At 44.0% G+C, this 14,760-nt stretch overlaps 1 protein-coding gene across 4 annotated transcripts in view; it reads left to right on the top strand.

Annotated features, from left to right (window-relative positions):
• Positions 1 to 14,760, top strand: part of GABRB3 (gamma-aminobutyric acid type A receptor subunit beta3) — a 196,269-nt gene that overhangs the window by 76,581 nt on the left and 104,928 nt on the right. For 2 of the 4 annotated variants that reach the window (XM_074815009.1, XM_074815011.1), the window contains exons 3-4: positions 5,717 to 5,808; positions 5,978 to 6,045. In XM_074815009.1, coding sequence (XP_074671110.1) covers positions 5,717 to 5,808; positions 5,978 to 6,045 — 160 coding nt within the window. Of the gene's footprint in view, positions 1 to 5,369; positions 5,543 to 5,716; positions 5,809 to 5,977; positions 6,046 to 12,265; positions 12,321 to 14,760 lie in introns of those variants that run through there. The other 2 variants (XM_074815010.1, XM_074815012.1) reach the window with 2 other exon arrangements.

Genomic DNA, 14,760 nt, shown 5'->3' on the forward strand with positions numbered 1-14,760 from the left:
TTCTTCCTCTGCCAAAGTGTCAATGGATTTTTATTTTGATGTGTCTGACTCATTATGTGCATAATCCAGAGGTTTTACTGCATAAGGAATGGAATATTGCAGGAATACTCTTTTAAATTCATTCAGATAATGCAAATTTTTGTTCTGTTTTCTTCAATATGAAGAAAAATAACCATCTGAAAATTAAGCAACAGTTCAAAACAATTTGGGTCAACCCTCTTATTAAAGGCAAATTTGTCCCCATTACTCATATTGATTAATACCTTATTCTTTATGTGGCCCACTGAAACATTTAGATCTCTACTACATCAGAACTGTTGACATAACAACATTAATATTTCTGTATAATTAAATGAAAATCAGCAAATTATGCAACCAAATCAAATGGATTCATGCAACGCTGTTTGCAATCTGCCTGACAGAAACGAGGGCAATGAGTATAAACTCAGTGTCGGTTATAAGCTCAGCATAAACTGTTGAGTATTACTCAACATCAGCAAATACTACATACGTTTTCTGATAAATATACATAGTAAATAAATATAATATTGTTTTCCTCACAGAATATGTCCAACAACCATTCCTCATTATCTGAACAGGCAAAACACAGAGTATGAAACTGTCAAATTCGAGTATCTACTCCCCAGCATCCTCCTGTCACTCTAAAACGTTGCTTCTGCTGAGATACTGTAGGGGAGAAAGTAAGAAAGTAGAGCTTTCTGAAGAAAATATTAAGTCTCTGTTGAATGGTATTTTGGCAAAAATGGTCCTCAACTTTTGATTTCATAAAGTAAAAAAGTCAGGCTTCAGGAAAAAAAAAAAGTTGAATTTTCTTGTGGATTTTTTTCCCAGCCAGTTTTATTAATTACACCTTCTCAGCAGGTTAAACCAGCAGGCTATTAAAATTGCTGCAAGGCAGAATAGGTAAGCAGCGGCATGGGTCTCAGCCTAGTAAGATTAATGTCCTGTGTTTGTCAGAAGACACCACTTCAGCTGTAGCAGCAATTCTTCCCTGTTTTTTTTACATTTCTGTCTGTCTCTTTTTTGTATCTCTGAACTCTCTGTGATTGCAGTTTGCTTCAGGATAAGACTGGATCTTTGTCAAAATCAGTTAAATGACAGACAAGACAGAGAGGAAAATGAAAAAGGAAACATTCTGATAAGTGATACTGGCCCCAGCATGTAAGTTGGGTTATGTTCATTTTGTCAGGTAAACCCTCAGTACCACTTTCCAGTGCAAGAGCTCAGTGATGTTTTGCATGGTGTGATCAAACAGTTCCCTGATTCTCAAGCCAGCCTTTCTCCTGACTGATAGTGGTAGTACTGCAAATGCATCAGTTGTGAGATGACCTCTCCTCTTCTCTAGCCTTCCTTCTTCTGGATCTCCATTAGTGCTGACAATGATGAAGAAAACTAGAATTTGTTCCAAAATTTTGAGTGGCTCCTCATTCCACTTCCACTGCCTTCAACAATTTCTGTCCTTTAACAAAGACTGAGTCTGCTCTGTTCCAGCTCCTTCTGAAAGGAGATGATGGGTGCATCTACATAGCATTTTAGTGCAGATCAGGACTGTGCTTGTGAAATGAATCATTTGATCATTCCCACTTACTGTGCTTTGGTTCACATCTCAGAGCAGTCTCGGAGTACATGAACTCGATGCCTTTCATATGAAACTAGGGTGGAAAATGCACCTCAGCAGCACACTCAATGTGGTCCAACTGCTAATAAGCATCTAGCCTGTGTGACCAGATTAGAATTTTTCCTAAGGGAAAAAAACAAACCAGAATGTGTATGGCATGGATAACAGGTCCTCAGCAACAGCAGTTTTGCTCTACAGACCAGCCTCAGTGCTTGCTAACCCAGACACAGCCGTTGAATCCATTGCAATCCTCTCACCCCAAGGACTTCTCTCACACGTAGGCTTGGCAGGTGTATTCTTCCACATGTATCTGCATCAGCCCAGGGACAGTCCTTTTGCTCCTTCACACATAATGCTTGCCTTTGCAGTTTAGACTTACCCATCTTTGAAGTGGCCTTTACAAATATTGGCAATGCCAAGGAAGACAAGAATATCGCTGTGCTTACCTTACTGAACAAAATTTGATCAGAAGCATAGATCTTAATTGTCTAGTGCCCCAGAGGCTGGAACATTCACCAAAGTCTAGAAACAGTGATGAATTTTAGTCCCTGAACTACAACATTTGAAGTCTCATCTTTTACAGCGATAATTTTACTGGTACAGAAAGACTGTATGTTGGAAAAAGAGCAAGACTAGAATGAGCAATGAAGAAGGCACCTAAGGGGAGCAGAGAATTGAGTTCCATTCCTTACACCCCCAAACATTGGTTTATTTTATCCAGTAATTAATTCATTAATTACTGGATTATTTATGAAATAACAGTACTTCATAGATAAGAGCCAAACCACTAGACCACAAAGTCATGTTAACGCTTTCCCTTTCTCCCCTACTTAACTATTTGCTGAAAAGTGTAACATTTCAAACAACAGAGATGAAAACCTTACCCCGAGGTCCTGTAGTCTGGGCTGATCTCAGAAGATACATCCTTGGGATCCTCTTGGATGGAGAACCTGCAGGTTCTGACTGGGTGCTTTCCTTTGGTGAATAAAAATGCCCAGACTCCTTCCTGGCATGTCTTGAAATAACCTGTTTGCTTTTTGAAAGGAGACATTTAGGAGCCTAATTCCAGAAGACAAGTCAGGGTGGTGAATTTTGGGGCAGGACAAGGAGTCTATTTCTGTGCCCATATTTTTCCTATCAGCCACATTAAATAGCTCCCCAAAAGTCTTTGCTTCTGTAATTTCCTTAAATACTCTGCACTGTGCAGGGCTTTGCTGGGTCTTACCTTCAGACTGCTGCCACAGAAGATTTATTCTGTCTTTCCTGTGGAGAAAACCCAAAGTGCCATTTCACAGTAAATGCCAAATCACTGAAAAGTCAAGACGATTTTAACCTTTCACGAAATTCATTGACCATTTATCATTTTTAATGTCTTTCAGTTACTGCTAAGCCTAACTGAATCCAGGGTCCCAAGGAACAAATGCTCCATAACCCCCTACTTCCTTGTCCCATCAGCTCTAACCTGGATTGTCTTTAAACTATCCACAAGTAAATGGAAACAGTTGCTCTGAAAGATCAAGAAGATAAATACTTAAATGAAGTGATAAAATATGACAGACTCTACAGCACTGTTGATTCATTCCTACCTCAGATGTTTCCAAAGTACCAGGATAGTGCGTTAATCAGAAGTAGTATTCTCTAAAATATTTTATTTCTGTTATAAAACTGACAGTCTATTTAAGAAAAGTTATTAGCGCTTAAACATGTATTTAAACCACGTTAAATTCCTCATAAAAATATTTTCTTCAGTCTTAATACGTTCTTTCAGCACTTAGGGAGAAAGAACTGAGTTGGTACCCTTCCCTAAATTCACTTTCTCTGAAGTCTTTGAAAAAACTAGTCTTCAATACCGCCCATCCATAGCATTAAAAAAAAAAAATCAGGATCCAGAGCCCTCAAATCACTTTTTTACATATATATATATTTATTATTTGACTTTTTATTTTTGAGCCCTTGAGTCATGTATGCTTTGTATCACGATTCTCAAGCTTTCATCATAAGCTTTATTAGTTTTGAAATGAAAGTTAAGATTTTCACTTTATAATCATAGTAATTATGGCACTATTAAAAAAATCCAAATATTGCAAGACTTAAAATGATATCACAAGATTTGGCAACACTCAGTTTCTCCACATTTGTCCTCATTGGCTATAGGCTTTTATGTTGTTTCTAAAACAGCCTGCTCCTTTTACTTGGAGTTTTATTAACTGCAACAGCAACAAGGTCAGGATGTATGCCATGGATTGCACTTGACTTTCTTCTCAAGAATTTGTTGAGGAGAGATGAAAAGCCTGTTCAAAAGATGCTTTCTCACCTGTACACAACACCACAGCATTCAAGCGTCCATCCTTTGCCTCGCAGTTTCTCTTAGGGAAGAGGATATGTAGAAGGAAAAAGAGGTGGTAAGAGAAAATGCAAAAAAAGACATTGTTTTTCTCCCTTGACTAGTCAAATGTTGTGCTCTGTCATGGATCAGCGGCCACCCATTGTAATGTAACCAGAACCAGGAGCTGGCTAAGGGCATGTTTACACCATCGGTAGAGCATGGTGAAGAGGTCTGGCAGGGAGAAGGAGCTGGCCCTGGAACCAAAGGCAATATAGTCAAGTCAGCGTGCTTCTGTTTCCATGCCAATTAGTCCTGCTGAAAGGACTAATTAACCTGGAAGGAGGTTAACAATAATAACAACTACGCTGTCTCCACCCCAACCAATGTTTTATACGAAGTTAAGAGCACCCAGAAGCTCAGAGGCAACACAACAGAGAGCCGGCAGCTCTCGCCGTCCGTCCCTTTGGCACCAGTGCAGTTTCCCTCCGGTCCCGTCCCGTGTGACAAGCCCAGCTACACGCGCTTTGAAGCCAGCGGAGGTTTTGCCAGGCGAAACATGACGACCTAGGTGTGTGCTGCCGGCATCCTCACGGCCATGGCTGGAGACAGCCTCAGGCCCAGCACCTGTACCTGCCCGCCGCACCCCCGGCCCCGGCGGAGACGCCCTCTGGCCCCGCGCGGCTCGGGGCAGGGCGCCCAGCCCAGCCCCCCTCCTGCCCCAGCCGCCTCCCCCGGGCACCGCTCCCGGGACGCGCCAAGGGGCCGGTGGGCGCAGCCCCCACAGGGACCAGGCCGAGGGGCAGGGGGGGGCGGCCCGCCCCACCGGAGAGGCCGGGCCCGCGCCCCCTCAGCCCCGCCCGGCGCCGGGCAGCCCCCTCTCGCCCGGCTCCAGGGGGGTCCGGCGGGGCTGCCCTGGCACCGCAGCCCCGCTCCCGCCCCAGAGGATCCTCTCGCCCCCCCGAAAAGAAGGAGCCGCCCGCCTAGAGCCACCCCCGCCGGGGCTGCGAGGGGCACCCCCGCCTCAGGGGCGGGGGCCGCGGGGCCGGCGGGGCGGGCGGGCCCCGAGGCGGTGCCCGGGGAGCCGCCGCCCCTTGCTGCCGGCCCCGGCGAGCCCCACTCCCCACGGCGCCCCTCCTCGGGCTCTCCGCCGGGAGGGACGGCGGCGCCCTGCCCTCCCCTCCCGGCTGGCGGGAGGGCGGCAGGGCGGGCGGGCGGAGGGGAGGCAGGCGGCCGGGCTCCGGCGGAGGGCGGCTTCCTCCGGGGCTCGGCGGCGTCCGGCCGCGGGGTGGACGCAGCCGGGTGCGCGGGCGGCTCCCGCGGGCCGGGCAGCGGCGTTGGGGCAGGGGGTGGGGGATTTTTTTTTTTTTTGGGGGGGGGGGCGAGGAGTGTGGGGGAAAACGGGGACTGTCGCTTCCGCCTCTTCCTCAGCGGCAGCCGGGGCAGCCGGATCGCGGCGGCGACTGCTGCTGCTGCGCGGAGGGAGCGCGGAGCGGAGGGATGTGGGGCTTTGGGGGAGGCAGGATCTTCGGGATCTTCTCCGCTCCCGTCCTGGTGGCCGTGGTCTGCTGCGCCCAGAGGTAGGAGCCAGCGTGCCCCGGCGGCGGCGCGGGATGCGTTTCGCCAGGGGAACAAGCTGATGCGCTCCCCCCGCACCCCCTCCGCTCCCCGCTCCCGCTGTCGCCCCCGGCCCCCCGCCGCACCCCGTTCTGCCTCCCCCGCCCGACACCCCTCCGTCTCTCTCACCCCCACAGTGTGAACGATCCCGGCAACATGTCCTTCGTGAAAGAAACTGTGGATAAATTATTGAAGGGCTACGACATCCGCCTCCGGCCGGATTTCGGAGGTGAGTCGCCCTGCCCGGGCTCGCCGCCCGGAGCAGCTCCCCCCCCCCTCCCTCCCCCCCGCTCTCCCCGGGGCTGCCGCCGCTCCCGCACGGCGGAGCCGGCTCCCGCCGCCCCTGTCGCCGCCAGGTCGCGGAGCGGCGGCGGGTGACGGCCCTCGTCTGCCCGCAGGTCCGCCCGTCTGCGTGGGGATGAATATCGACATCGCCAGCATCGACATGGTTTCCGAAGTCAACATGGTGAGTAGCGGGGGGGGGGGGGGGGGGCGCCCGGCGTTGCCACCCGCCGGGTCACGGCCGCCCGTCGTTCCCTGTCCCTCCCTTCGCACGAAGTCGCTGCTGCCTCGGCGGGCGGCGGCCGAGTTGCGCGGGGCGCGGAGCGCTGCCCTCTCCGCCTCAAAACTTTTATTTCCCCAGAGACGCGCTTTCCCCCTTCCCCCCCTTTCCCCGCTGGCTGCCGGCGGCCGCCTCCGCGGGGTGCGTGGCCGAGCCCGGCGGTGCTGGGCCGCCTGTGTTCCCCCCACCTTCCCCCTCCTCCCGTTCCCCTTCCCCCGGGCGCCGCCGGCCGGGGCTCCGCCGGGCCACCGGCACCGGCCGCGGCCTCGCAGCCGGCGGGATGCGGAGCGGAGCGGGCTGGCGGTCGGCGGGGTTTCCCGGGGCCGGTGGCGGAGGGCCGCGGCTTGTCGGCATCGCCCCGCTTCTTGGGCGATTCGGGGGAAAAAAAAACAACGCAGCTCGTCGGTGGATAAGCTGTGACATGTGCGAGTGCGTTAATTATTGTCGAGCATCTAGAGCAGGCGCGATCGTGTATGGACTTTGGAGGAATTGTGATTTTGCTTCGCAGAGTGGTGCTGTTCGGGGGCTGTCAGGCTCACTGAGGAAAAGGGGGTGTTCAGTGTGTTTCTGCGGTTCGGTACCCCGGTCTGTATAGTTTAGCGATTTGCGGTTAGAAGCTAGAATTGCTGTTTGTTGTCCTAATCCTAAATCTGAGGTGAATTTTTCATGTTCCTGAACAAATTACTCCTTCCCTTTCTATCTCAGATTTTTCCTTCTCTTCTTTTGCAAACCTGAGGTAAAAAGACCAGCCTACTCTGCAATGCTGTAGTTATATTTATGGCATTAAAAATAATAATCTGCACGTTTGGAAGCTGAGCTGTCTTTTAGTAAATATGACACAAACATCACACTATTCCTCCTTCAAAGCACTGTTGCAGTGTTACAAGCTGGCGTAGTTTGGTTTTATACATGATCTGTGCATTTTCATGAATCCTGCCCCTTCTTTAACCTGCTTGACCCAAGATTCTGAGATAGGAACTTTTGCTCTACTTGCGATCTTTTAGAAAATGGTTTTAAACAGAGGTACTACCTGTTTGCAGTTAAAAGTGCCACCACTGTCTGCCTTTCTACTCATTCAGGAGGGACAAATGAGGTAGTTCTTACTTACAAGAGTTTATTTTAGGTTTCCTGCAAATTCAGACAGCTGCAGAAACACCTCGTATATTCCACAGGCTTTTCTGTACCTGTGGGTTTGCTTCTCAGAAAGAATAGAAGCTGAGTCTTTGAAGAGTAATTGAAAAGTCTGACTACACTATCCCCGCTGCCCCCTTCCCCACCTTTGGCTATGCTCCAGATTTAGGGAAGCACTACATTATGCATTAAATTATGATGTGATGCTTTGTGTATGTGAAGTGCCACATAGGCAATAAATATCAGAGAAAGGCAGATTGAGACTGGACAGACAATGAGGGAATGTATGCTGCGTTTTGTGCTTCCCACCTGCCCCCCCCCAGCTGTGGTAAAGCCTGTTAGGTTTAAATAACAACTAGTCCAACCCACTGTAGCAGGTGTATAAGGAAAAGTAAGTAATTACAGTGCTTGTTATGCTGCTAGACTGGGTAATTAGATCTTGAATGATACAGGAGCTCCTCAAGAGGATGGGTGCCATCCCTTTCTCCCAGACAGTGAGCCTGTGTACCAGTTACTTAAGTTTCTAGCTGCCCCACAATCCAGTGCTGTTTCCCATTAATTGCCAGAGCTGTAAAGAGGTTTTTCCAGTGCCCTCTCATGGGGCAATGCAAAGTCTGAAAAATACCAGTACAGATCTTGCAACAGAAACAAATACGTGTTTCTGAAGGGAGTTGCTGAAGTAGTATTGTTACAAAAACTGTATTCATTTACTTCAGGAAAAATGAGCAGAAAGGGCTTCTGGTTGGTGAACACCTTGCTACTACGGGAATCTCAGCTGAGCTTGTCTCTTCTCCCTGTCAAAGAAGTCATCTTTGACTAAGCACAGCTATATTTAAATACTACCTGAGTTATTACTTCTATTTGTTTTAGGTAATTTTGTACTGATCTACAAAGATTATTGAGTAAATACCAAGAAGCGGTGGGCAAAGATGAACAGAAGGAGCTTTTCAAGATTACTGAAGTATGCATTCTAAGATAGTAATTTGGAGGGGAAAAAAAAAGTCACACTTAGCTTGAAGATCTGAGGCATAGCTCTTAAACTTCGTGCTGGTTACCAACTAAACTTTTAATATTTGACATATTGTTTCATTTAGTTCCAAGAAGATATTGTGAGCATTGACCTTTAGCCTCATCAACTGCTGAAATGTCTTACAGAATTTCTATGAACTGTGGTAGTATGGACATTAATTCCTTTGATTTAAAACTAGACATCAGTGTAACCTTTTATAAATTAGCTTGTTAAAATTCATCTCTGTATTAAAAATAAAATAACCAGAGAATTAACATTCTTCAATTTTATGAATATAAATAAAAAGTTATTACAGCAAGTTTTATTATACCACCTTCTAGGCAGCCTGTAATGTAGCTTTCAGTGATACAATGACAATTCTTTGTAACAAGAATTACAGCTTGTATCATACTCTTTTCTATTCTTAATCAAACTACAGGCTTGTATATAATCTAGCCCCCTATGAGTCTTCAGTTACTAGTACTCATTTGGCTTTCCAGAATTTAAAAAATGTATTTATGTATTTTTAGTCTTTCTGTTGAAAATTACTAAAAATCCTTTGCCCTCAATACACCCAGGCTACCTGTAGCTATTTTTTAGAATAGACTTACTGAATAGTAATGTGCATCTTCCTCAGATTACATGGAACAGTTAACATTTTCCTTTGCTTTTGATGCCAAAATGCTAAGCTGGATCAGGAGGACTGATGCAACTATCAGGACTGCACAGCATCAAATTGTTTTACTGAAAAGTTTTAATTAAGCAGTTTCTATTTGACCTCTTAACATCTTTAAAATACAGAGTAGCATTATTGAAATTGTTACTCTGCTATACTGTTTACGTCATACTGAAAATACTAAATTTATGAATAAAAATAATATGCTTTGATATTTATACTTAGGGTTTATATATGGTAGCAATAATTAATTAATGAAGTTGCATGTACGAAGCGCATTGTGCAAGAAAGGGCTGCAGTCTCTTAATGGCCTGAATATATATGTGTATCTCTGTATGTGTTTTATTTCCCTGCTTCACCTGTGCATACTTTCCCATTATTATTTGCTTATTTCACAAATTATACCTGTAATTGGGTACTTAACCACCTACCTATTTTTCTGCATACCTGCAATAATTGCATTTAAAACTGCTATAAATGCCTGTAAAATGTACAGTAATGTACATTTCCAAACAAAATACTAATCAATAATAACAAATGTAATACTGAGAAGATACTGTAAGTCATCTTACAAATAAAGAGTATGGAAGATTACTGTTGTCATATTTCAATAATTTAGCTTTATGATTTATCATTTTACATGATTTGGGTTGATTGTGTTATGTACTTTCTGTGTTTTAGAGGTATGTTTTGCTTAGATGATGTGAATTATAAAATAAATAGTTCTCATGCTTTTTACTAGTCTGTCAGCCTATTTCCAATCAGACAGGATCCACCATTTGTGATTTTTTTATAATGTGATTCTTGTTCAACATTTGGTCTATGAATCAAGTGCGCTAGTTCCAGGCATATAATTTTCAGTCACCCAAATGCTGCCATAGCTCTTTATCCTTAGGAAGTTAACTAATCAATACACTGAGTCTCCAAATAGTCCCCTCTTTAAACTCATCATTATAGCTGGAAGACTAAGGTGCTGTGCTTTCATTTTACCATCATTTTAGGACGTGTTTTATAGTTTATGGGAGGTAAAGCTATAAAGTGGGTAGAGAAGACAAGGGAATCAGTGCAAAAATGAACCTTTCTCCTTAGAGAAAATGTTTTGCAGAGAATAGTGCGATCTCCTGTAAGAAAGGAGACTTGTGCTACTGCTCTCTGAAGTGTTGTCTGCATTCTCTTTTTGTATAGACGGGACCTCAGAGCTGTTCATCCAGGGTTTTTCAAAGGCTCTAATTTCGATAAAATTAAACCAGCAAAACCCGGGAGGCATCATTGGCTATATAGTCATCCTGCTGTTTTGAGAATACTGTACTCAGAAAATTAGTTTGACATAAAGTCAGACCATAAAACTTATGAGTTACTGTTTCTGAAAAAGATGTAATCTGTTCTATGCTAACGCTGTAATTTTTTATTTTTACATATGTTCCACTATAAAACTGCAAGTATGCATATGGACTTCATTGGATGCCTGCTGATTTTCAAAGAAAATTTGACATCTTTCTGACAAACTGTGTTTTACTGCTGCTCTAAGGTCAACTAAAGTTCTTACTCACCGAGGGCAAACGTTGTCTACTTCTCTTAGATAGTGATGCATAAATAATTATTTTTACGTGAATAAGTTCATATTTCACCTGAAGTACTTGAAGGTGCAGAACCTTCATACTTCCGTTGATGAGATTTGTCACATCTTACATCAGATGTCTAAAAAATGGGGTGGGATTCAGTTTATGTAAATTGAGATGTATACAATTAGATGTCTAAAGGAGAGCTGGATTGCTAAACTCTACAACCGCAGTTGATGGAGATCTAGAACAGAATGTGACTGCTTAGGCAAGGTGTCTGCTGTCATCTCGGTTTCATGGTATCGTACTTGCTTTCCAATTTCCAGTCCAGGTTGGTGCAGATCTCTTTCAAGTCCTCTGCCGTGTGTGCGTGCTCAGTGCACATGTTTTAGATGTGACACCATCTCCTGAAATTTAAGCAACTGAGTCTTATACTTGTCAATACAGGTGATGGAGTCCAGAGAGCTATTTATCTTAAAATAAATAAGACACTTCAATAGTGCTTCTTAGGTATTTTAGGTGCCTCGGGGTATCCCATTTGGACACCAGCTTCCTCTCCAGAAGGATAGGGGACGCCCATAGATCCTGTGCTGTACCTGCCAACCCTATGCAGGAGTCCTGCATAATCCAGGGCATCCAAAATGACACCAGACACCCTTGCTTAGGTAAGTGAATTGTTCCCTAGGTGTCCAGCCAAAGCTCATTCTCCAGGTTCCCTCTGGTATCAGAAGGAGGCAGGCATTGATTTGTAAGAGGTATCTTAGACATCTGTGTGTGGGATTTTTTTAAGGTGGAAGAATTGATCTGCCTTGGAGGTATCCATCTTTCCTGAACGACTATGGAGAGAACCAAGGCAACTTGGTTAGTCTTTGAGCGGCTGCAGCTAGGCACAGTGAAATGTAACCTGTTTCCTATCATAAATGTAGCTTATCTTTCCTGCCATAAACAGCTACTTTCTAAATACTTTGCATACAGAATCTCGGCAATTACCTCATGGAAATCATAACTGAGTTGTGACATATTTTGCTCTGAAGATTCAGATGGAGAAATTGGATTGTACTAATAGAGTGATTACATAATAATTTTTATTGCAAACACACATTTTCTAGTTAGAAGAAGATTGATGTGTGCAGTGCTTATAACTTGATCACAAATCACAAGAGTATAAAATAGAATACATAACTTCACTGATTTTTACTTTTATATACTTTATATTTTAATGTACGTAGGGAGACTAGTAGATCATACTAAACAGGTATGGAAGATAGACCATATAAATAATTTTGTGTATATATATATATGTATGTGTTTGATAGCTAATACAGGAAAAAATAAGGTAGAAGAAGAAAGAAATACTGCCCAAGCAGGGAGTCATCTCCTGAGGCCAGCGTTGCTGTGCTGGGAATGAGCCAGCAGCCATCCACTAGAAGATGGCAGCAGCAGGTGCTGCTCCAGGAGGACAGACTTAGTGGGTTACCTGCTCTCTAGCTGCCAGCTGGCAACAAAAGCGTCCTTCCTTCTGATCCTTTGTCTTGGCCCTATCCCTTTCTTCTACCTCAGGACAGTACTCCCCCAGAACTCCCCAATACTCAGAACTCTTCCAGCCTGCCTCACTCTGTCTCCCCACTGCTGTCATGTTTCGTAGTTCCTGTTGACAGAGAGAGAGAAGTGCTTGTAGCAGGCGGTGTGATAGAAGAATGACTCCTGTTTGGCTGAGGGAATTGATGACAGACTTCTGCTTATCTGCAGGGGAAAGCGGCTGCTGTGAAGGGGAAGAAGTACCTGCTTATTCAGAGACAAGGAGGTAGTTAATGTTGCTCGGAGGTGGCGGTAGGCTTTTAAAAATGTTGAATCATCTTGACTTGGATGATGAAATAGATACAATCTGTGATGTCATCAGTCTGGAATAACTGCAAACATTTCAGGGGACAAAGAGGGAATTCGAAAGGATGTTTACAAGTTAGAGGAATGGCCCTAAATAAAGAAGGGGCAAGCACAAAGTGCTACATTTTGTGAGGAAGGAAAAATCTAGTACTTAAAATGAGAAAGAATTGGCTAAGCAGCAGTGCAGAAAAAAAAAAGGATGTGGAAGTTTTACTGGACCAGAGTCTAAAGCAACTGAAAAAGTTAGTCCAAGTCACAAGTGCAATACAATTGAAAAAAAATACACATCTTGCTCTCGGATACATAGATAGGAGTGTCATTCATGAGAGACAGGGGTTTCTTTGTTCACCATTAGTGAAGACTGAGCAAGAGTGCTGCATCCAGTGTTTTTGCACTACTTCCAGGGAGATGGAAATTAATGGGAGGTGTAAGGAAGGGAAACAGATGTTTATAATGAAAATAATCAGAAAATAGGGCATATACAGCAATGCTGAAGTAAATGAGTTTGTTTAGCACTGAAAAATAGGATGGAGAGTGGACATAAATTTCCCAATATGTAGGAAGCTGGTGGTGGGAGGAGGATGATCAGCTTAGAACCAATTGAAGTAAGACCTGAAGAAAGGAACTGGTTTCAGATTAGTTTTCAGCTAGCTACATTGTTGTAGTATGTCCTTTGTTGCAGGTTTTCAAGAAGAGACCAGAAAAATAGCTCTTCCAGTGATGTTGCTCTTGCCTCTGAAGAGGCTGGGCTAACTGATGCTTTGAGATCTTTCCAGCACTGTATTTCTGTGAATTTGTGCTCTGATTTAGTTATAATTTCTGTCAGTGCTCCCCTGAGTTGTACACACAAGTGTGTCTTGGTATGGTTTCAAATGCCCCTACTGGTTTTATACTGATGCTGCAGAAGATCAGGAGTTTCCTATAGGTCATTTGTAACGTATGCCAGTGTCATAAGGATATGCCGTGCCACCTGAGATGTCATTAGTTACCAGGATTGTGTATGTATCTTTATCGTGTTCTCGGTATCTTTGCATTGATTGCTGCAGGCATCACATTTATGTCCTTTCAAACATACTGGTCATAAAAAAGAGAGTTGTAATGTGCAAGGTCAGGACTTCTGTGCATGTAACCATAAGTGAATTTTTACTTCTGTCAACAGCCTTTCATCATGCCCAAGTAATGAAGAAGTACACTAATTTAAGTTATGCAGGAGTGAAAGATTCACAGAATCTAGATTTATGAATTTATACCTGCTTTATGCTTAGCTATTTTTCACATTCCTTTGAAGACAGAAGAAAAGAGAGAAAGAGTGATGTTTATGAAAGATTTTTATTCATGCACTGAGTGCTTATTCAGATAATTTAATATCTGTAGTCATACAGAAGGCTTAGCAGTTTGATAAAGTCACGGCAGACAATCTCATGCTTGGCAGAAGACAACATACAAACACAAGAACATCCATGACACGTCTGACTAAAGGTCCACCCAGCCAAGTGTCCTGACTCTGATGCTGGCTGGTAGTGGATGCTTAGGAAAGAATAAAATAAACACATAGTATCAAGTGCAATCCATCAATACTGAAGGATAATAAAAACTTTCAGTGGAAGATGTTGAGTAATATTTAGTTACCATTAGGGGTTTTAGCTTATCCAGGATAAACTTTCTTTTTTCTCCCCTGTGACACACAGTCATAAAAGATAGCTGGAAGGAGAATAATTTCAAAAGGAGAGTTCATGTAATATTTGTAATTGAATTTCACAGTTCCTTATAACTACAGAGATTGCAAGGAAAAAATCCCCAAGTCTAGGCATGTCTAATTCATTATTCACTATTACGGATTTGAACCAATAATTTCGGCAAAATAATTTGTTCTCTCAGCAGTTAGGAACTGGTTACAGGTTGCTGTGATAATGTAACCTGCAATATGAATGTAATACTGCATACAGCAGAGAGCGAAGGTACAACAGCTGTGCTGGGAGGTCTGCAGTTACACTGGATAATTGGCAGTTCAATAGCAGTTAATGACTTTTTTTCTTTACACTAATATGAATGTTGAATTTTCATTAGTTCATGGGTATGTCTCCATGGCACAATACAGCAGTCTGCAGAGATGCCAGACATACCTCTGGTGCAGCTAGTACAGTTTCTGGAAGCCCCGAAGTTATGTCGATACAGATCTCTGTACAGGATGGCCCTTGAATACGACTTGTTTCACAAGCTTTTAATAGGTTATCCAGTGTATGACCAGCATCCAGCCAGAGATGATCATCAGAGCTCCCTTTAACAGAGAGTAGCACTTCCATAAGACAGTATTTTTTGTTCTAAGACAGGTATTTAAGACAGTAAGGATGACTGTCCCT

This window comes from Strix aluco, chromosome 2 (assembly GCF_031877795.1).
Source record: "Strix aluco isolate bStrAlu1 chromosome 2, bStrAlu1.hap1, whole genome shotgun sequence".
NCBI lineage: Eukaryota > Metazoa > Chordata > Aves > Strigiformes > Strigidae > Strix > Strix aluco.